This window comes from Lepus europaeus, chromosome 16, assembly GCF_033115175.1.
Source record: "Lepus europaeus isolate LE1 chromosome 16, mLepTim1.pri, whole genome shotgun sequence".
Lineage (NCBI taxonomy): Eukaryota > Metazoa > Chordata > Mammalia > Lagomorpha > Leporidae > Lepus > Lepus europaeus.
Window position 1 is genome coordinate 3,708,635 of NC_084842.1, and position 24,576 is coordinate 3,733,210.

At 36.7% G+C, this 24,576-nt stretch overlaps 1 protein-coding gene across 1 annotated transcript in view; it reads right to left on the reverse strand.

The window, feature by feature from the left end:
- LOC133775468 (disintegrin and metalloproteinase domain-containing protein 32-like) overlaps positions 1–24,576 on the reverse strand; it is a 137,551-nt gene that overhangs the window by 8,398 nt on the left and 104,577 nt on the right. The window contains exons 18-19 of the mRNA XM_062213801.1: positions 18,816–18,915; positions 17,288–17,437 (exon numbers count right to left, since the gene is read on the reverse strand). Coding sequence (XP_062069785.1) covers positions 17,288–17,437; positions 18,816–18,915 — 250 coding nt within the window. The remainder of the gene's footprint in view (positions 1–17,287; positions 17,438–18,815; positions 18,916–24,576) is intronic.

Consider the following 24,576-nt stretch of genomic DNA (forward strand, 5'->3'; position numbering starts at 1 on the left):
TGCTTTGTTGCAAAAGAAAGAATTTCATTGTTTTTTATGGTTGAGTAGAAGTTCATCATGGATATATACCACAATTTCTTTATCCAGTCGTTAGTTAATGGACATCATGGTAGATTCCATATTTTATCTATTATGATTTCAGCAGCAATAAATATGGTGGGTACAGATAACTCTTTTGTATGATGAATTCATGTCCTTTGGGTAAATTCCCAGGAGTGGAATTGCTAGGTTATATGGTACATCTATTTTCAGAGGAATCTCCATACTGTCATCAACAATGGTTGTACATGATGGTTGTACCCACCCAAAATGCACTAGGGTACCTTTTTCTCACATCCTCACCAGCATTTGTTATTTTTTGACATTTGGATATAGCGATTCTACACAATAACCTTATTGTGGTTATCCAGGTAGATAACCTTCACAGAAAATTCCCTGATGGCTATTTAGCATATTTTCATGTGTCTGTTGGCCATTTGTATTTCCTCCTTTGAAAAATACATTTTCATATCTTTTGCCCATTTCTTAACTAGATTGTTTTGTTGTAGCTGAGTTTCTTTTTTTTTTAAAGAAGAGGTTTGTTTATTTATTCAAACATTAGAATTACAAAGATAGAGGAAGGGAGGGGAAGAAACAGAGAAAGAGAAAGAAAGATCATCCATCTGCTGGTTTGCTCCCCAGATGGCCTCAATGGCTTAGGGTTGGTCCAGGCTGAATCCAAGAGCCAGGAGCTTCATCCATGTCTCCCACACGGGTGGCAGAGGCCCAAGCACATGGGCCATCTTCCACGGCTTTTCCAAAGCCATTTAGCAGGTAGCTGGATTGTAAGTGGAGCAAAAGGGACTCAAATGGCACAGATCTGGGATTCTGGCATCACAGGCAGCGGTTTTACCTGCTATGCCACAACACCAGCCCTTGTTGAGTTTCTTACGCTCCTTATATATACTGGATATTAATCTTTTATCAGATGTATAATTTGAAAATATTTTCTCCTATTCTCTCAGTGGCATCTTTATGTTGTTGAATGTTTCCTCTGCAATGAGGAAGCTTCTTAGCTTGAGGTAAATCCATGTCTATTTTTGTCTTTATTGTCTGTTTCTGGGGTGTGATACAAAAAGTTTTTGCCTATGCCAATGTCTTGCAGTGTATCCCCTACATTTTCCTCTAGTAATTTGATGGTTTTTGATCTTAAATGTAGATCCTTGATCCATTGTGAGTTGATTTTTTTTAAAATAAATTATACGGTATTGGTCTTGTTTCACACTTTTGCATGCAGAGATTCAATTTTCCTAACACCAGTTTTTGAAGTGACTGTCCTTTCTCAGGGAGTTATTTTCACCTCATTTGTCAAAGATTAGTTGGTTGTGGATGCTTGGATTAATGTCTGGGGTCTCTATTCTGTTTCTTTGGTCTACATATCCATTCTTGTGCCAGTATCAGGCTATTTTGATTATAACTGTCATGTAATATGTCTTGAAATCTGGTATTGCTGTATCTCCAGCTTTATTTTCATTGGTTGGTTTTAGTTATTTGGGGGCCTCATGTGATTCCACATTAATTTTAGGATCATTATTTCCAGATCTGAGAAAAAGATACTTGGCAGTTTAATTGGGATAACATTGAATCTGTAAATTGCTTTGCATTGTATAGACATTTTGATATAAATTATTCAAATCCATAGACATGGATGATGTTTCTATTTTTTTATGTGTCTTCTCTTTCTTTCCTTAGTGTTTTGTAATATACATCATAGAGATCTTCCACATTCTTGGCTAAATTTTTCACAAGATATTTAAATTTTTGAAGCTAATGTAATCAAATTAATTCTTTGCAAAATGATGAAAGGGAGGGAATCTTCCTAAACTCCTGTAAGGCCAGCATCGCCTTAATTACAAAACCAGAAAAGATGCAACAATGAAAGATAATAATATACCAATATCCTTTGTATATACAAAGGCTATTGAAAATAGTTGCAAAAATTCATCAATAAGATACTAGCTACTAGGGTTGGCATTGTTGTGGTGCACAGCACATTAAGCTTGTGCTTGCAATGACATCTCATGTATGTGCCAGTTTGATTCTTGGAGCTACAGTTTTGATACAGCTCCCTTCTAATGTACCTGGAAAGAAGCAGAAGGTGGCCCAAGTCCTTGGGCATCTGTACTCATATGGGAGACTTGGAAGAAGCTCCTAACTCCTGGCTTCAGCTTGGCCCACCCCTGGCTTTTGCAGCCATTTGAGAAGTAAACCTACAGATGGAACATCTCTCTCTGTCTCTCTGTCTCTCTCTCTGTCTCTCTGTGTGTGTGTGTATGTGTGTGTCCCTCCCTCCCTACTTCTCTTTCAGTCTTCCCCTTTCTCTCTCTGTAACTCTGCATTCTAAATAAAATCTAACTTTCAAAAATACTTACTGATCAAACCCAACAACACATCTAAAATATTATTCACCTGGACCAACTGGGATTTATCCCTGGTATGCAGACATGGTTCAATATTCCCAAATCAATTAATATGATACATCATATTAACAAACTAAAGTACAAAAACCATATTATTATCTCAAGATATGCAGAGACAGCATTTGATAAATACAACATACTTTCATGATTTAAAAAAAAAAAAACACCTTAAGCAAATTGGATATAGAAGGAACATTCCTCAACACAATTAAGGTAATGCATGACAAATCCACAACCATCATCTTACTGAATGGGGAAAAGCTATATGCATTTCTATTAATATCAGGAACCACATAAGGATGCCTACCCTCACCATCACTATTCAATATATTTCTGTAGGTTTTAGCCAGAGCCATAAGACAAGAAAAAGAAATCAAAGAGATACAAATGGGAAAGGAGGAAGTCAAATTATTCCTGTTTGCAGATGATATGATTCTAAATATGGGGAAATGCAAAGTTTCCATTAGGAAATTACTGGAACTCATAAGGGAATTTGGCGAAGTTGCAGGATATAAAGTCAATACACAAAAATCAATAGCCTTCATATATACAAACAATGCCATGGCTGAGATAGACTGGCAAATTTTAAATGATTGTTTTTAGATATACAAGTTTACCATTTGGTTCAGTTATTTCTTAAATATTAATTCTTTCCTTTTGATTTTCTAACATACACTGTAAGAAATAACTTCCAATTTTCTTTTTATTTTTATGTATTGATGAGCAGCATTTATTTTCCTATAACTTGTGAACATCACAGATAGAAATGAGATAAACAGATTGGGAATAAAACTGGTATATTTTGAAGGCACTGTTCTTCAACAAAGTCTTTGTTATTAAAATTGTAAATTTCATTACAGGCTACTTTAGCAATAAGAAAACAAATGTAAAAATCCTCAACCACATTTTGTATTTTTATGTCAAAAACGACATGCTTTAAGGGAACAAATATTGTACATGATGAATACAAACTTACATCCCTACTTGTTATAAGTAGATAGAGGAAATTTCCCAGATGTCAATGCATTTTTCTCTGGGCAAACATCTCCAGACAGACCACCCAAAAGCAGTGAGAAAAAAACATTAAATACAAATAATTAAGTACATTGATTTATATGTTACTTAATTGTTAAGGTGTCCATATCATCAATATCAAGGTGAGATGATGATGGAGACACAAATTGGAGTGGACATAGGCTATCCTGAGAATTCTATCATAACTCTCATTTGATTGCCTTATCCAATCTCCCAGAAATTTCAAATGATACCGATCTTCACATTCTTAGGCAGGAAGATGTCTATCTTTTTTTGTTTGACCTGCATGTCAGGAACAATCTGATTAAGAGATCACACCTCTACACAAGTTCTTTGACTAAGCAAAAGGGAATACACAAAACTTTCCTTAAAAAGTAAGAATACATAAGGTTAAATATTGAAAAGGCAAAGAGTTTCATTACTAACAAAACTTATTCAAGAGATGATGATAATTAAGTACATTAATTTCTTCAGTTTTCATGTCCAAGAAGAAAATTTGGTCTTTGAAAAACAGAAGGTACACTCTATCTAGAACAAATATTTTGAAACCATAAATTTACAGAGTATTTTTTACATGGAACTAATTTCAATGTATGCAGTAGCCAGTATTTGATATTTGTTTATTCTCAAGTTCCCTAGTGAGGGAAGATGACTGAACATATTCTTGACAAGATGCCCAATATTTACCTCCTTCCACACAGAGAACCAAACAAATATATTGCTGTATCTCAAGGTGAGTGCTAGAGGAAAAATACTGGAACTCAGTAGGAGAACAATACAAAAGCAGTAGGATAGTGATTCCTGGGATGGCAGCATAGAGACTTGAAGAAAGCAAACCAGCAGATGTGATTTCTGTTTATTGGCCAGGAAAAATCCTCACTGGTGTGTGGGGAAGCCTCAGCAGATTCATCAGCAGGATGACCTTAGCAGGCAGTATTGTCTACAGGAGGAATCCACAGGCATGACTATGGAATCCTTGGAAGCACCACAGCTTCCTGGAGGTCTCAAGGTAGTTTGCTGTGATTCAGAGAAAGAATTCACTTTACATCCCCTACAATGCCCAGAGCATAGGCTGCAACAGTATGGAACCGTCCTGGAAAATTGTCACTGTCAGAATCCACACTGCACTAGGGAACAGAGACCCTGTCAAACCCTATCCCTGAGGCCCCTCAGATATTCCACCAAACTAGTAAAAAAATCTGTGGAGTCCTGAATCCAGTCAGACCAAATAGAACAACAATGACCCAGCTCCCTAGCTCATGCAACACTATACACTAAAAGGGAGAGGGAGTCCAAAACAGCAGGGAATTCCTGCCCCTGCAACCCCAAAGGAAAGAATGTCTGCCCCTTCAAACTTAACCATACAAGATATCAATGGCTGCCACTGAGAACCACATAAGATAGGACTGCTGATAAGGGTACCTGTAATTACTACTCAGAACTGTATATGCACTTGGATTGTGCTCAGCACTGTGTACATGCCTGGCCTGTGCCCAGTGCATGCGCTGCTTCTGCAGTATTGGGCCCTTGCATAGAGAGCAGCCTTGGTCTTGCCCTTCCTTTCATCTGAGTGCCAACTTATATCCCATGCCCTTGGCCACTCACACACAGGCTGGTGGCCTGTATGACATGTCCTTCCCAGCACCATCACATATCCTGTGACTTTTGGTCATTGCAGAACAGAGGTCAGAGGTTTGCATGCTAGAGGCCTACAAACTCTACCAATCTTGTCACCAGTCAGTCTGTCTATTTCTGATCCTAGCATGCACAGTGGCTGGGTCCATAATATTGGTCCATAATATTGCCCTGGATCCTTGCAGCTGCTATTATCCACTGCAGTAAGAGAAGTTATAGAGAGACTACACTACGGCATCCAACAAGAACTAAAATAAAAATGGCCTACCAAAATGACACAGGAAGACACATTTTTAGAAAAAGACTTTCAATCCTTGAACTCTGCCCTTTCCAACATGATAGAAATGACAGATCTACCAGATATGTAATCATTACCAGAAAGACACAAGATAAAACAAAGCAATAAAATGCCACAAAAGGAACACTATAGTGCTTAACTAAAGAAAGAAAGGGAAATTGATGAAACACTTGATAAAGAATTTCAAAGAATAATTAAAGGATACTAAAAAAAAATAAAACAATACGGACAGAAATCAGTGAACAGAATAAATGAGAAACCCAGCAAGCAGAGAATAACCATAAAAAGGAATATTTTGGAGATGAATAATTCAGTAAGTCAAATAAAAAACTACATTTAAATCCTCAACAACAGACCAGATCAAACAGAAGGATATGTGAGATTAATACAGTTATTTAAGATTATCTCAGTAAAGCAAAACAAGACAAAGAATAATATATAACTATATATAAGGTGTATACACACACACACACACACACATGAAAGAATGAAGATGGCCTCCATGATGATTGGAACATCACTAAACAAGCTAATATTTTCATAATGTGAATTCCTGAGGTAGAGAAGAGAAAGTCAAAGAGAACCTATCCAAGGAAAAAAAAAACAAACTGAAAATTTCTTCAATATGGAGAAGTTTGGATATATAAGAAGTTCATAGGACCCTATATAGGCATGATCAGAAAACATCCTCACCACAATATGTTATAGTCAAACTCACAAAAGTGCTACAAAAATACAGAATTCTAAAATTTTTGGGAGAAAAGTATCAGGTTAGTTTTAAGGAAATTCCCATTAGATTAATAGCAGATATTCCACCAAAACCTTGTAGACCAAGAAGAAATGTAATTATTTCTTCCAAGTTCTAAAAGAAAAGAATTTCCAGCGAAGAATACTTTATCCAGTTTACTTTTCATAAATGAGAGAGAAACAGAAACTTTCCAAGACATGGAAAACCAAAGTAATTCATCATCACCAGACCAGCCTTACTAAAGAAACTTAAGTGTGTCTTGAAAACAGAAACAAAGGAAGATAACTATCATCATGAAAATATTTGGAAGTATAAAAGCAACTAGAAAAATAACAGAGGTCATTCAAAATAAACAGAAGAAATACTAAAGAGAAAGTTTTAAAAACTAAGCCATTACTTCTCACAAATAACTTTTTTTATTTAAAAATTTTATTTGAAAGTAAGTTACGCAGAAAGACAGAGAGGCAGAGAGGCCTTCCATCCACTGGTTCACTCCTCAGATGACTACAACAGCTGGAGCTGCACCAATATGAAGCCAGGAGCTTCCTCCAGTCTCCGATGTAGGTGCAGGGGCCCAAGGATTTGGGTCATCTTTCCCAGGCCACAGCAGAGAGCTCAATGAGTAATGCAACCATCTTTTTCCCATCAGCTCCTGGATTGGCAGGTTTGCTAAATTCCAAATCAAAATAAAGCTTGCACATAGCATTTTCAGGAATAACTTCATAGCAGTGCAAGAGATTTTTTCGGGATTTATAGTAAAACCAAAGCTGAACATAGGTTGTTACAAGATAAATATGTTGTCCATCTCCCATTTTGTATTCCAAAGCAAATACATGAACATCCTGTTTACAGCTTTTAACGAAATTAGAAGCTTCAGATTGATGATGAAATAGCTTCCAAATGGAGGGTGGTTGCTCTGGCCTGGACAGTCTTGGTCTATACACTGAGCACAGTGATTTCCTCCTATAATGAAATGCTCCCTGCAGTTTTTCTTCCCATTTTCTTTGGCAATGCCTTTCTGTTTAGCAAGCTGATAAATATCATCTTGAATTTTAGCAGAAAATTTTGTGGCAACATAAGTTCACTGGCAAATGATATGGTTCTCATACTCCATGGCATCACTCAAGTCATGGGAGTATACCCTGTGAAAACTAAACCCCTCCAGGATCAGGTCCTAAAGCAGCTTGTACTTCTCTCCTGTTTTCACTGAATGAGTGACAGTGCCCACTCGCTGCTCCTGGACCGGTCCAGAAGCCCTCCTGCACACGTTCTCTAAATTGTTCAGTTAAAAAGTATGGACTGGATTAAAAAGAAGAACCAATGATATGCTTCTCACAAGAAACGCTTTCCACCAAAACACACACACAAAACTAATAGTAAAAAGATGGAAAAGAGTATTCCATGTGAGTGGCAATCATAAGTAACCGGGAGTAGCTATACAAATAGCAGAAAAGAGACTAAAATCTAGAAAACGAAATCCAGGTGTTCAGTACCAAATCACCCAGTGATCAATTCAATGGAAAGATGCAATGGTTGTCAATGTATTGACCCGTAATTCTAGAGCACGTGGCTTAGTAAAAAAATCATGTATATCTAAAGGGCGGAATAAGCTCTAATACAATAATTGCATGGGGTTTCAACACTGCACGTTCATTCATAGACAATCAGACAACAATTAAAAAAGAAACATCAGTATGAAAGTATACCATAAACAAAGTGGACCTAAGAAACATTCACAGACTATCCCATAGCACAGCTGAAAGTTATCAGTACATGAACCATTATCAAGGATAGACTGCACATTAGGAGATGAATCAACTCTCAAAAAAATTAAAAAAAAATGAAATAATATCATGTATTTTTCTTTGTAAAATGGAATAAAACTAGAAATAAAAAACAAAGGAAACAGAATTATACAAATATATGATGACTGAACAACATGTTAGCAAATGAACAATGGATTATTGAATAATCAAAAGGAAAATTAGAAAACTCATTGAAACTAATGAAACTGGAAACATAGCATCTGAAAATTTATGGCATACATCAAAAGCAGTTCAGAGGTAAGTTTTCAGAAATAAATACATAAAACCAGAAAGATGTCAAATACAAAAGTTTATAATGCATCTAAAAACCTAGAAAAACAAGAGTAAATCAAAATCAGTAGGAAAAAAGAAATAATAATTAAGAACTAAATGAAACAGAAATTCAGAAAATAATACAAGGTACTGATGAAATAAAAAGCTTATTTTTCTTATTAAAAATATTGATAAGCCTTTGGTAGAACAAAAAAAAAAATAGAAGACCCAAATTAATAAAACTAGACAATAGATGCTATTGGGGAAAAAGGAACACTAATTCAATGTCTAATAATAGACATGGAATCAACCTAAATGCCCATCAACAGAAGACTTGATAAAGAAATTATGGGATATGTACTCTATAGAGTACTATACAGCAGTAAAAAAAAATGAAATCTAGTCATTTGCAACAAAATGGAGCAATCTGGAAAATATGCTGATTAAAATTTGCCAGTCCCAAAGGGACAAATCTCATATGTTCTCCCTGATCGGTGACAACTAACTGAGCACCTAAAAGGAAACCTGTTGAAGTGAAATGGACACTATGAGAAACAATGCCTTGATCAGCCCTTGTCCTGACTGTTGAGAACAACTAACTATTTTATTCCTTTTAGTATTTTTTATTCTACTTAATACCATTGGTTGGACTCTTTAATTAACATACAATTATTCTTACTGGTTTAAAATTAACTGAAAAGTGATTCCTGTTAAATATGAGTGGGAATAAGAGAGGGAGGAGATGTACAGTTCAGCACATGCTCACTCGGACTTACCCCTAATAGTAGAGCTAGAAACATGCCAGGAGATTCCAATCCAATCCCATCAAGGTGGTATGTACCAATGCCATCTTATTTGTTAAAGCGATTAGTTTAAGTTCATAACTGATCAAAAAGATAGGATTAAGTGTCAAAGGGATTACATAAATAAGACCAGTTTCTGCAAAGAATACTTGATAGAATTAAAAAGGAGAGAATGATCCTACATGGGAAGCAGGATATGCAGCAGACTCATAGAATGGCAAATGCCCTAAACAGCACTCTGGCCTCAGAATCAGCCCTTAAGGCATTGGGATCTGGCTAAAAAGCCCATGAGAGTTTTGCACGTATGGGAAGCCAAGACACTGTGGCAAAAAAAAAAAAATGACAGAAATGAAAGATCTCTGTGAGTGAGATTCCAGTGGAAAGAACAGGCCGTCAAAGAAGGAGGTACCTTTCTCTGAAGGGAGGAGAGAACTTTCAATTTGAATATGGCCCTGTCCAAATAAGATCAGAATTGGTGAACTTAAGAGGCTTCCATAGCCTTGGCAGCTCATGACAAAAGCCTTGGGTGACTAATGACGTCATAAATAAGAGTGTCAATTGTTAAATCAACAATGGGAGTCACTCTGCACTTACTCCCCATGTAGGACCTCCTACCTTACTGTGTGTACTATGCGAATTAACGAGAAAACTACTACTCAAACAGTACTCTCTACTTTGTGTATCTGTGTAGGTGCAGTCTGTTGAAATCTTTTACTTAGTATATACTAAGTTGATCTTCTGTATATAAAGATAATTGAAAATGAATCATGATGAAGAATGGGATGGGAGAGGGAGTGGGAGATGGGATGGTTGCAAGTAGAAGGGAGGTTATTGGGGGAAAAAGCCGCTATAATCCAAAAGTTGTACTTTGGAAATTTATATTCATTAAATGAAAGTTGGAAAAAATAAAAAATAAAATCATAGATGAAAATTAGAGATTAAAATTGATACCATAGAAATAAAAAGGAATATTAGAGACAGTTATGAAACACTGTATGCCAAAAAATTAGAATGCTAAAGAACAAATGTGTATATTTATGGATATGTATAATCTACCAAAATGAACCAACAAGACACTGAAGACCTGACAGACCAATAATGAGTAATGAAATTAGTTATTAATAAAACATCTCTGAGCCAAGGAAAGCTTAGGACCAGATGGCTTGATTGTGAATTTCTATCAAATCTTTAATTAACCAATACTTCTTTTAAACTATTTTAAAAAGTAAAAGGTAGAAAACCCTTCTAAAATCATTTTATGAGGCCAGTATTACCTTGATTTCACAATCTACAAGGACATACATACCCATACACACACCACCAGATCAATGTTCTTGATGAACTTAAGTGCAAAAATAGTAAAAATTAAACCAACAACACACTAAAAAAATCATTCAAACTGACTGAGATTTATTTCAGGTATACAGGTTGGTTCATTTGCAAATCGTTGAACATAATAAAATTTAGCACCCACTCATGATAAAAGCCTTGAACAAATTAGGTGTAAAAGTAATATAGTTAAATAATAAGACCAATATTTTGAGAACTAAATAATAATAATAATAATTAAATAATTATTATGTAAAAAGCTAAAAAAAAGTTTTAAGATCTAAAACCAGATAAAGATGTCCATTATCACTGCTCTTGTTCAACTGAGCACTGGACATTTTATTTTTAAAATTTTTTTGTTTTAATTAGTTTTTAACAGATTTAGTATGCTTTTAGATACAACTCTAAGATATAATGATATTTCCTTTTTACTTCCCTAATTTTCTTACTTGTAAGTATATACTTGTCTCCTGCTTTGTGATATGGACCTAAATGACAGTAAAAATAATGCTTCCAAATTAACAATAACATATCATAGAGAAAGAATGTTTAATATTTGTATAACCTGTAATAACTCTTTCATATCACTAATGAGCATTAATGGATACTTTTTAAAATTGCTAAATTAGGGTATGCAAATAAGTAAGATATCTATTTAAAAAATCCCATGAAGTATGTAAATACCAAACTCCCAAATGGGAAGAACGGAAATAAAACATTTTGTTTCCCCTTACCACTTTCCAGTACAGAATATATACTTGATTTTGGATGTCTATCTCTGGCTCTCAAGTTCCAACTGATATTTTATCCATCAAGAAATCAATGATGGAGGTTGTGACTTAAAAGGTACACTGACTGCTAGATGAGCAAGAAGCATGGGCTGGCAGTCATTTCCTTCCTATTCCACACTTAGAGAAATGGTGAAATAATAATATTAATAATAACAATAAAACACTGACTTCAATTTTAAAGAAAAAGGACTCCATCTGAATTATAGTTTTAAAAAGAGGAAACTGAAAGTGCAGAGTGTAAATAGTAGAATGACTCCAGGGTACATGAATCAGTTATATACATCAGCTTATGAGGAGTTGGGACCTCCTAGGAAGATGGAAATGACTCCCTTCTTTAGACCCAGAGCCATGAACTGTCAAAGTGCCTATGCATTAGGCATGGTAAATGCTACTGCACTACACGTTGAGATGCAACAGGCAAACTGTTACAGAGTTGTAGATGGAATAGGGCCACTGAGAAACACAGGAACCAGGGGCATTTAAATTGCCTTAGGGATATAGATGGAAAAACAGTACCATAAGTCTTTACCAAATATAGAATCAGCACACCAATTCATGCTTCCCGTGAATACTCTATCTCTAATTGTTGTAAAGATTAATCACTTGGAAGACAAAAACATAACCTCCACAACAAGACATCATCTGCAATGCAGAACATGAAGAATTCTCATGAGACAATCATTGCTACTTAGGGTGAACTTACAAAGAAAAAGCATCCAAGAGATAATGTCAATCTTCATGGCAAACTAAAGAAAAACAGAAAGACTTATCAGAAGAATGTTTACATTTCTATAGATGTCAAAAAGAAAAAGAAAAAAAAAACAGAGTCCAAAAAGATAAGAAAAGAGGCCCTGAAAAAAGACTTTCTGACTTTCTGATGTTAAATTGTTTAAGGAAATCATCAGAACACTAAATAGACACAAAAATGAAATATAAAAGACAAATAAAGGAGCATGGAGAAATTCAGAGATACAATATTCAGAATGGGTGAGACAGAAGAACCAGAAAAAAAAAAAAGAAAAGAAAAAGAAAAGAAAGGACCACATTTCCAGAAGCTTGAGGGAAACTTCTATCAGGAACTCTGATCAGAACAGAAACTCGGAAATCCAGCAGAGAGGAACAAAGCACTCCACAGCTCCAACTTGAGCTGCTTGGCCCAAGGAGCTCCTCCTCACTGAGGAAAGTAGGCAGCCAGCTCCACAGCCCACACCATTGCCACAGACTGGCAGCCATCACTACCAGACGTTCCACAGTCCTCACTGACTTCATCAAGTCGGGAAAAAGAGAACATCCACCAGCTGCAGCACCAGGGAGGCCAGCATGGGGACCGTATAATACAGGAAGTCAAGAAGATTTTAGAGATACAGAATGAGGAAGAGTCAATAACTGAAGAGATATGGCTGAGGATCTTCCTACTTTAGAGAAAAAAATGCAGTTTAATTATAAAGGTAAAAATGAATTATCTGACTGACAGCAGGCACACCTTCAACAATATCAAATGTTAGATTCCAAGGGATGACATATATATATTCATATATTATATATATTCATATTCCATTATATATACATACATATCTATGTATATATAAATATCTATGTATATATTTATATAAATATATGAATGGAATATTTATATAAATATATAAATGGAATATGATTCAGCTGTAAAAAAGAATGGAATCTTGTCTTTCACAACAAAATGGATGCAACAGGATACCATTATGATTATTGAAATAGTCCCCAAAAGACAAATATGTTTCTCCTAATATGTGGTAACTAATATAGACTACAAAAAATGTAACATAAATGAGTGAAATTGACATTTTGAGATTTGATATTGTTTATAGCCTTCATCTATCCTCTTGAGGAACAGTGATTTTTCTATTTACTATTTGTTGAATTCATTATTTAGTGGAGGGTTAACCATGCTATTAGAAAGAAAACTGACAAAGTATGCCATTTTAAAAATTTAAAGAAAAATAATAAAAGGAGGAGGGAAAGTAGGAAAGAGAGAGGGAGGGTATGGTGGAAAGTATAATTATGCTTTTAAAACTGTGTAAATGAAATACAAAAAAATGTTATTGTCAAAATTTAAGGAAAAAAGAAAAGAAGTAGGGGAACTTGAGAGAGGGAGGGAGAGAGGGAAGGAGGAAGGAAGGCGAGAATGTTTATTTTTATGAAATTGTTGAAATCTGTTCTCTTTATATTAATATTTTTTTAAAATGAAACATAAACTTGCATGTATTCACTAAAGTCTCATAGCAAACATAAAAAAGAGTAGAAATTATTCAACCTGATGTATCACATTAACAGAATGAATGACAAAAAATGTCTGATTGGGTTGAGCTTTTGGTATAGCAGTTAAACTGATGCTTGGGATTGCTTCTAGTCCCAGCTCTGTTCCCTACTCTAGGCTCCTGCTAATGTGCACCCTGGGAGGTATCAGGTGACGACTCAGTGACATATCTAATAAAAAAGAAAAAAAAATCAATACTAAAATTTGTATGCAGCCATAAAGGACTCTGAAACAGTAATATAATCTGGGAGAAAAAGAACAAAAGAAAAAAGAATCTCACTCCCTAATTTCAAAGTTATATTTCAAAATATATAGAACTATCATAAATGATATACAGACCAATGGAACAGAATAGAGCAGCCAGATATATGGTCAACTTACCTTAGACAAAGTCGCCTAGATATACACACAATGGGGAAATAGCTTTCCTTCAATAAATGAGGTTGGAAAAACTGGGTAACCATGGACAAAAGAATGAAATTGGACCTTTCTCTTATACCATACATAAACATTAAGTCAAAATGAGTAAAGAATTAAATAATTAAATAAAAACCATGAAAACAAGAGACTCCTGAAAGAAAACATAGCATAAAGGCCCTTGACTGAAATTCACAATGATTTTCCTTTTGTAAAGAAAACCATAGACAACAAAAGTAAAAATAAGTGGAAAGTACACCAAACTAAATTTCTTCCACAGAAAACAATCAATCAAGAAAATAAAAAGGCAGCCTGCCAAACTTAAAGAGGTCATTAAACAATAAAAATCAATATAAAAATGTCCAAAATGCTTTTAAAAAAGAAAGAGAACATGGGGCCAGCACTGTGGCTTTGCAGATAAAGCCACTGTTTGTGACACCCACATCCCATATGGGGTGCCATTTTTTTGTCCTGGTTGCCCCATTTCCCATTCAGCTCGCTGCTGCTAATAGCCTAGGAAAAGCAGCAGAAGATGTCCCAAGTGTTTGGGCCCCTGCCACCCAGTGGGAGACCCAGATGAAGCTCCTGGCTCTTTGCACAGGCCAGAGCCAGGCCATTCAATCATTTGGCAAGTGAACCAATGGATGGTAGATCTAGACCTTTCTCTCTCTCCCCCTCTACCTCTCTCTGTAACTCTGATTTTCAAATAAGTAAATAAATCTTAGAAAAATAACAGAAAAGAAATGCAAAAATCAAGACATGATAAATGGTGGGGGAGGGAGGATTTCAGTTTAAATGCCTGTCATCATATATCAGGTGTACAAGCACACGCGCTCCATTACTATAAGAGGACTATTTTATAACACAGCAACTAAAAGCAGAGAAATGTTGAGAATTAGGCACTACAGAACACATTTTATTCATGATTTAAACAAGAAACATTCTGAAGGTTTTTTTTCCTTATTTTTAATTTATATGAAAGGCAGAGAGATGGATGTCCATCTTTCATTCACTGGTTCACTCCTCAAATATCTACAACAGCTGGGGCTGTCTGTTTAAAGCCAGGAGCCCAGGGGCCGATGTCATGGTGTTGTGGGTAAAGATATCGCCTGTTACGCCAGTATCCCATGTGGGTGCAGGTCTGTGCTGAGCCTGCTCCATCTCCAATCCAGCTCCTTGCTAACAGCCTGAGAAAAGCAGCAGCAGATGGTCCAAGTGGTTGGGGCCCTGTTGTCTATGTATGACATCTGGAAGAAGTTCCTGGTTCAGTCCTAGCCGTTGTGGCCATCTGGGAAGTGAACCAATGGATGGAAGATCCTCTCTCTCTTTCTTTGTTCCTCTCTTTCCCTCCCTCCCTCTCTTCCTTCCCCTCTCCCTCCCTCCCTCCCTTTCTATGGCTCTTTCAGATAAACAATAAATAAATCTCTAAAAGTATCCAGGAACTCATAATTCAGTCTAGGACTCTTAGATGGGTTAGGGAACTCTACCACTTAGCTATTACCTGCTGCCTCTTAGCACACCCACCAGCAGGAAGCTGAAATGGGAAAGGGTACCAGGACTTAAACACAGATGCTCTGATAAAGGATGACGACAGCCCAAGAGGCAGCTTAACTTAACTGCTATGCCAAACACCCACACTAGAAAGTTCTAACTTTTTAACTAAATGTGAATTATATTTTTAAAACTGAAGACTGTAGAAAAAATGATATATAACAGGGAAGTTTCAGTGGCCAGCGCCACTGCTCACTAGGCTAATCTTCCGCCTGCGGTGCCGGCACCCCGGGTTATAGTCCCGGTTGGGGCGCTGGATTCTGTCCTGGTTGCTCCTCTTCCACTCCAGCTCTCTGCTGTGGTCCAGGAAGGCAGAGGAGGATGGCCCAAGTGCTTGGGCCCTGCACCTGCATGGAAGACCAGGAGGAAGCACATGGCTCCTGGCTTCATTGGCGCAGCGCGCTGGCCGCAGCGTACCAGCCATAGCAGCCATTTAGGGGGTGAAGCAATGGAAAAGGAAGACCTTTCTCTCTGTATCTCTCTCTCTAACTCTGCCTGTCAAAAACAAAACAAACAAACAAACAAACAAAAAAAAACAAGAGGGAAGTTTCAGCTTTAAAATTTGTTAGAAAATAAATAAGATCAAAATTTAAAAACAAAGCAATGAACTCAGAAAGTGAGAATTAAAACAGAGCAAAGGTAAAGTGAACTAAAAGGTGGGAAAAAGAGAAAAACCATATAAAAACAAAGCATACAGCTGGCGCCACAGCTCACTAGGCTAATCCTCTGCCTGCAGCGCTGGCATACCAGGTTCTAGTCCCGGTTGAGCACCAGATTCTGTCCCAGTTGCTCCTCTTCCAGTCCAGTTCTCTACTGTGGCCCAGGAGGGCAGTGGAGGATGGCCCAAGTGCTTCGGCCCTGCACCTGCATGGGAGACCAGGAGGAAGCACCTGGCTGCTGGCTTCGGATCAGCGCAGTGCTGGCCGTAGCGGCCATTTGAGGGGTGAACCAATGGAAGGAAGACCTTTCTCTCTGTCTCTCTCTCTCTCTCTGTCTGTAACTCTACCTGTCAAATAAATAAATAAAAAATCTTTTAAAAAATGAGGATATTCACAACTATTTCGCAAAATTAGAGTAAATATTGATAGTACTCAAAATCTCAGTAAAATATGTTGTTGTCCATTTTTAAATGTATTTGTCTATTTGAAAGGCAGAGTTACAAAGACAGACGGAGAAACAGTATTTTTTTTTTAACACTTAGAGTTACAGACAGAGAGAGGGAGAGATAGACAGAGACAGACACAGTCTTTCATCTGCTTGGTTCATTCCCTAAACGGCCACAATGGCTGGAGCTTGACTGATCTGAAGCCAGGAGTCGGGAGCTTCTTCTGGTTCTCCTACATGGGTATAGGGGTCCAAGGACTTGGGCCATCTTCTACTGCTTTCCCAGGCCATTAGCAGAGAGCTGGATCAGCAGAGGAGCAGCCAAGACTCAAACAAGTCTGCATATGGAACACTGGCACTGCAGGCAGAGGACTAAACTACTATGCAACAATGCTGGCCCCCCAAAAGAGATTTTTCCATCTGCTGGTTCACGTCTCAGGTGGCTGCAATAGCCAGGGCTGGACAGGCCAAAGCCAGAAGCAAGGGTCTTCATTCAGGTCTCTCACATGGGTGGCAGGGGCCCAAGTGTTTGCTACTCTCCGAGGCCATTTAGTAGGAAGCTGGATCAGAAGTGAAGCAGCCAGAACTGGAACCAGTGCCCATATGGGAAGCCAGAATCACAGGTCATAACCCACTATGGCACCACATAGGCCCATGTTACTGTTCTTGATATTGCCTCACACATCACAAGATTCAAATGCTACTAAAGATGACCTTAGAACACAAATTAATTTACATGTTACTTAGGGTTTCCTCTTCCTCAGTGGATCGCTTTTTCAAATTAAACCATGCCACAATTATTGCAGTGGCTATGATCAGAATAGACAAGCCAACATAGAAACCTAGAAGCCAATGTTCTTCCACCTTCCTAGAAGCTTTCTTCTTCTTTAAACCTAAAACATATTAACAAAGTTAAAAAGAGTGCCCAATTTGAAAGCTGTAACAAATTACAATGTTACTAATTATAATTCAAGGAGCATAAAAAATAAATTTAGTATCGTCATACTTAAAACTATCTCTAAAAACATGGACACTGATTTTCACTTGTATGGATTATCTTTTAGGTATTCTATTAGTTACCTTGATTTTTAACAGCCCTTATCTCAACTGCTGAGGAAGTGTTTTTTTTTTCCCCCTCTTCATACTATTTGTTGAACTCTTTACTTACTGTAATGCTTGATCTTATATGTATAAAGTTAACTGAAAAGAGATCTTTGTAAAAAAATAAGAATGGGATGAAGGAAGAAGGACGGGAGCATGAGCGGGAGGGAGGGTAGGGTAGGGTAGGGTAGGTAGCATCACTATGTTCCTGAATCTGTTTATATGAAATACATAAAATTCGCATATCTTAAACAAATTTTTTTTAAAAAATGTTAAATTAAGCCCCAGAAACTTTCAAATATACTACATTATATAACTGCTATCACAAAATTTCACTATATTACATAAGGAATTGAAAACAGTGATATATAAAACAGGACTATTTAATTGCAATGTCATCCAAATTTATGTTGTTACAAGTTTTAAAAAGAATTATCCAAGGATTACACTGAATTTGTGTATATCCTATTTTTTCCCTTAATATATTGTTGGCTTTTGGCATTAGGATTCTATTTTTATGGATGGAGTCACTGCAGTGCTCCTGAAAGGGCACAGACATAAAAATCAGAAGACCTGATTCTCAATCCTAACTCTATTTCTTGTTAGTACTAGGAGTAGAGAACTACATGCTCACTAAACTCCATGAATTTCCCTTGCTAACTGTACATCCCCGGTGCCCATATCAGCAACTGGCATATTAAGAGTTTGATAAAATTTTGCTAACTCAATGAGAGAATGAATGAAAGAAGCTAAAACCATGGTAAATAAAACACTATGCTAGAGCCCATCTTTTGGTAATTCATAGACTCTTCTCATTTAAACTACAAACTCCTTCAAAGGAGTAATCTTCCCATTTCATGTCTTCTACTGTTATAACAGGAACACAGCAATAGTACTAGACATAGAGTAAATATTTCTTCAGGATCAATCATAAAATGGAGAGGAGAAGTTGAAAATATTCTAAAGGAGAGTATCAATAATATCTGCAGAGAGAAATTTAAAAGAATTTAAGCACAAAATTGTATTATTACAAAAGAACAAGATTCTTTCCCTGAGAAGTATGATTACCTTTTGACTATATTAGACTTCTCTTTAGTGGCAACATGTAACTGTGTTTTAGCAAAGATAAACAAGTTCAGAATTTCGTTAAGTGACTAAAGTGATACGTACCCCTTTCCCCAGGAAATACTGGAAAACCTCTGACACTCCGCTCGCAATCTGGAGGTAGATAGCCCTCAGAACAATGGCATTTCCTCTGGGAATCACACACCTAGGATCATTTTTAAGAATTTAAATAACTGAAGTGCTTCTTTCATAGAAAGTGAAATGATGAGATGAATCATCATGCTTGCTTCTGTATCTTAACTTGGTATAACTTCGTTTCGGAGTTTATATTAACAAGATAATCTACAAATGAAATGCTTGGTTTCTTATACCACAATCTACTTTAAAAAAAATAAGAACCCATAAAATGAGGTTCACAATATTTGCATTAGCAAAGCTTAAACTTTAGAATGCCTATTTACAAACTCAATGGGCATTTTCAAAAATTACTACTAATGAAATTTAAGTGAAACCATGACCCTTCCTGTGATGTGCTGGAAATAGCTCCCAGAACGGTCAACAGCTCTTCGTCTCCATGTTCAGCGAGTCTATGTTGGTAGCTTTAAGTATTCTTCCCCTGCAGATGAGAATTACATCCGTCCCAAGATCAGCTGTTAAATATTAAACATCCTTATCCAAGACTGAATTGTTTTTAAAATTATGTATGCATTTACTGTATTTGAAAGAAAGAGGGAAAATAAGTTTCAGAATTAGAGATGGAGATGGATATAGAGATGGTGCTCTCATCTGCTGTTTCATTCCCCAAATGCTCACAACAGCTGGATTAAGCCAAGCTAAAACCAGGAACCAAGAACTCATCATGAAGGTGATAGGAACCCGAGCACTTGAGGCCTTTACCTGCTGCCTCCCAGGATGCACATGAGCAGAACACTGGAATGGAAACAGAGCCAGGAGTCAAATCCAGGCACTCTTACATGAAATGCTCACATTCCAGAGAGCCTCAGAACCTCTCTGTGTGATGCTAAAAACAAAAGCGTTTCATATTTTAAGAGGACATCATTTATTTAGATCCAGCTTAACAATGGGAACCCACAGTTTCTGTACTTCAGAAATTGATTTAATGCTATAACTAGTACTCAAACAGTATGTTTCACTTTGTGTTTCTATGTGGGTGCAAACTGTTGAAATCTTTATACTAAATTGATCTTCTGTATATAAAGAGAATTGAAAATGAATCTTGATGTGAATGGAAGGGGAGAGGGAGTGGGAGAGGGGAGGGTTGTGGGTGGGAGGGAAGTTATGGGAGGGGGAAGCCATTGTAATCTATAAGCTGTACACTGGAAATTTATATTCATTAAATAAAAGTTAAAAAAAAAGAAATTAGTTTGAGTCTCTGTTGTGAGCACTTTATATTGATTTGCTCATTAAACCCACACAACAGCCCTGTGATGTAGAAGCTTTTATAATACCCTCTTTACAAGTGAAGAAACTAAGACATACGTACTTAACTTGCCAAAAGTCCAAGTGCTAGTAGGTGATGGAACCAGAATTTAAACCCATGGAATCTGGTTTCAGAGGCTCTGCTCTCAATTACTGCATACTCTCTCTCAAAATAATATTAAGCATCTCTCAACTTCTGGGTCTTAATTGGATCTTAATCTCAATGTAAGATCATGGATACTGTACCCTTGAATTACTTCAGAAAACTTACCAGGAGACACACAATGTCAATTTGTCCCAATAGAGTGTTACTATTCCCTTAATTTGAATTCCTTGTTAAGACGCTTACAAAGATTTCCCAGTGTAAAGTACCAGCTGCCATTTCTAATTAATAAACTATTTTAGGGAGATATTTTGAAATTATGTAAAGATCTCACTCACAAAACACTCAACCAGAAGAGGGCATTGGACCTAGTAGTTAAGGCACCCACCCATGTCCCACATGGGAATGCTGGGTTCACTCCCAGATCAATTTCCTGATTCTAGCTTCCTGCTAATGTTGAAGACCGGGATTGCTATCCTGGATTTCACTGTGGGCATGTGTGGAGTTCACAAGATAACAGGAACTCTCTCTTCTCTCCTTATCTTAAAAAAAAGCAAAAACACTCACATCCTAGTTTTAGCATCCATTGATAATTATTTATCTCCAAAATCCCTTCCATATTAATTATACTGTGAGGAATATATTTCCTTCTTCCTCATTGATTTATTCCATTATTGCCATAAAATAGTTTATATGCTATGATATCATGCAACATTGTCATTTATTCATTATTCACTGAGTAAAATGTTGTACTTTGTTCAATTAGCAACAACTCATTAATATCATTATTAATATTGATGCCAAAATTCCTGATGTAGTTAGTGGATGTCCTTTGAAGCTGGATTCTATCACCTTTTGATATTCACAACATTATTTTTAATTAATTTTTTGACTGACCAAATATTTGTACATATTTATGAAGTATAATGTGATTTTTTAGAAAGATTTATTTACTTATTTGAAATGCAGAGTTACATTGAGAGAGAGAGAGAGGGAGAGACAGAGATATCTTCCATCAGCTGGTTCATTTCCTAAATGGCCATTATGGCCAGTGTTGGGCCAACATAAAGCAAGGAAACAGGAGCTTCTTCCTCCAGGTCTCCCACACAGGTGGCAGGGGCCCAAGAACTTGGGTCATCTTCTGCTGCTTTCCCAAGTGCATCACCAGGGAGCTGGATCTGAAGTGGAGTAGTTAGGACACGAATCAGTGCCCATATGGGATGCCAGCACTGCAGGCTGCAGCTTAACCTGCTACGCCACAGTGCTGGCCCCCGATATAATATTTAAATTGATGTCTACAATGGCTAACGATGAATTCAGGATAATCACGATATAAATTATGTTATATTTTTATTATTACTTTATTGTAAATATATTCAAAATCCTCTAGCTATTTTAAAATATACAATGTGGTATTATTAACTATAACCCTGCTGTGCCAAAGAACACCAGAACTTACTCCTCCTTTCTAAATTTAACTTAGTATCTGTTGACCAACTTCTCCCTACCCCCTTTCCCTCTAACCACTATTACACTCTCAACTTCTGTGAGATTAGCTGTTTTAGATTCCACATAGAAATGAGGCCTCGTGGTGTGTCTCTGTGCCTGATTTCAAACATTCCTTGAACACCGCCTCACTCTTTGGCAAAACTAGATGGTCCCAGTCCTTCAATCAGCATTTTCTGCAAGTTCCACTGGACTGTTTAGTGGAGAACATAATTTAGAAATCAAGATGTAGAATGAGCTTTTGGTATAGGATGCCTGCAACCCATATTACAGTGTTTGGGAAAATGGTGGCGGAGAAATTATTGTTACCTTGGTTCTTTGTCTCACATGGAAGAAGAATTTCCAAGCAGACAGCAAAGAGATTTAAAAGTATTTATTGGGATCAAGGACCTCCAGCCAGAGCGGTGTGGAGGGGGATTCCAAGAGAAGAAAACCCAAAGGGCACTGGTGGCAATCGGCTTTAAGAACAATTTCGAAGGAAAAACAAACAAAAACTTGACAATCAGATTGACATTCAGTTAGCAGGCCAGACAGAAACCATCCAAATACCTTATTTACAGTTCTCCATTCTGTCTGGCCAGCTAAGGGTGGGATAGATAACTTGTTTTCACAATAAGCCATGAGCTCAGGAGGAGTTCCCTTGTTATTCTCATGGTAAATTTGGAGATTCAGGCTAAAGATAACGTTTTGGGGGGCTGAAGCAAATATTTTACACCCCAAATTCCATTGGGATGCCTTGACTATCTATTAACCCATCTGACTCCTCATAACAGTGACCAGGTTAGAGTTTCAGTTCTGTTCTCCATTCCAGCCACATATCAAGAACACTGCTTTTAGCTAAACAGTAACTTGACCTGATGTCCACATGAACATCTGGCAGATTCTGCTGAAATAAAAACTGTGGGGCAAGTCAGAAAGGTGTTCCTTCTCCTAACTCGGAAAGGATCCTGCTGGCCCCTATCTTTTCTATAATCTCAAATAATCTATAATCTATGATTTGAAAATGTTTCATTTTTCTTTCATCATACACTGTACCCTATTCACCCTGGAAAGTTGCTGCAGGAGTCTCAGCAGACCAGTAGCTGAGCTAGTTCTTTCTCTCCCTCTCTCTGCTTTCCAAACAATAATAAAAATAAGAAAATGTTTTTTTAAAAAGAAATGAAGATGTAGGTAATAAACATGCTCATTACTACTTGTGTGTCATTAACTCTAGATATTATTTAATAAAAATTAATTTGAAAAGATATGCTTTTCATGTGGGCACACATGTATTTCTGTCAGTACAGGCATACATATATAAACATACATATATTTATGCTATCTGTATTAGATATAAAAATGAATATAGATTATGCTGAATTCCAAGATTATATCACAGTGTCCATTCTTTTTTTTTTAGAAAACTTTATTTAATAAATATAAATTTTGAAAGTATAGCTTTTGGATTACAGCGGTTTTTTCCCCCAATAACCACCCTCCCACCAGCAAACCATCCCATCTCCTACTCCCTCTCCCATCCTATTCTTCATTAAGATTGATTTTTAATTATATTTATAAACAGAAGACCAACTTAGTATATACAAAGTAAAGATTTCAACAGATTGCACCCACACAGATACACAAAGTATAAAGTACTATTTGAATACTAATTTTACCATTAATTCACATAGTACAACACATTAAGGACAGAGATCGTACATGGGGAGTAAGTGCACAGTGACTCCTGTTGTTGATTTAACAACTGACACTCTTATTTATGATGTCAGTAATCACCCGAGGCTCTTGTCATGAGCTGCCAAGGTTATGGAAGCCTCTTGAATTCACAAACTCCAACCTTGTTTAGACAGGGCCATAAACAAAGTGGACGTTCTCTCCTCTCTTTAGAGAAAGGTACCTCCTTCTTTGATGGCCTGTTCTTTTCACTGGGATCTCACTCACAGAGATCTTTCATTTAGGTCATTTTTTGCCACAGTGTCTTGGCTTTCCATACTTAAAATCCGTCTCCAACAGTTAGAAACATTGTCCCCATAATTTTAACTTATTTGCTCAAGTCTACAACATATTAATTATGCTTCCCTAATTGGTTACTCAGATCACAGCAAAATAAAATTAATAATTAGAATTCAGTAATCAATGTCCTAATTTTTATTTTGAACTAAAAGTTTTTCATGGCAAAATGAACAAATATATACAGCTCAATAAACTTCAAATTCATACGACTATGCAGCCTATAGTTATCAAAACAGAACATTTACACTATACCACAAAGTTCCTTTTGTCACATCCCAATCAATCTTCCCTACACCAAAAGTTGCACCAGACAGGCTGTTTAGGAGTACCATGCTGTGACAATCATAGTCCATGGGTCCTCCAGACTTGAATGTTTGCTGGTGCTTTCTGTGGATCCCTTAGCAAACTCATCACTGCACAAGTGACATCATGAGACTCCCCTCTAACCTAGACTTAGGTCACCCCCTGGTGCTGAAATGTTAGAGTCGATGCACTGGATTTCTAAATAGGCTCATTGCTGACTGCTTACTCATTGTTTTATATATTCTGTTTCATTCTGCCTCTTTCATTATTCAAGTTTGTGTTTTGGTAGCTTTCTGTCATGATTCTCTTTTGTGAAGCTGCTCTGTTAATTTTTTTTTTAGCATAGTGTGCATTCATGGAGGCTGTTATTGTCCTTTATTTTCTAATATAGAACTCTCTTCAGGATTTTGTAGGATTGGGCTGATGGTATTGAATTCTTAGTTTTTGTCTGGGAAAGATATTTCTCTTTCATTCCTAAGGGAATTTCTTTTTTGTGTGTGTGTG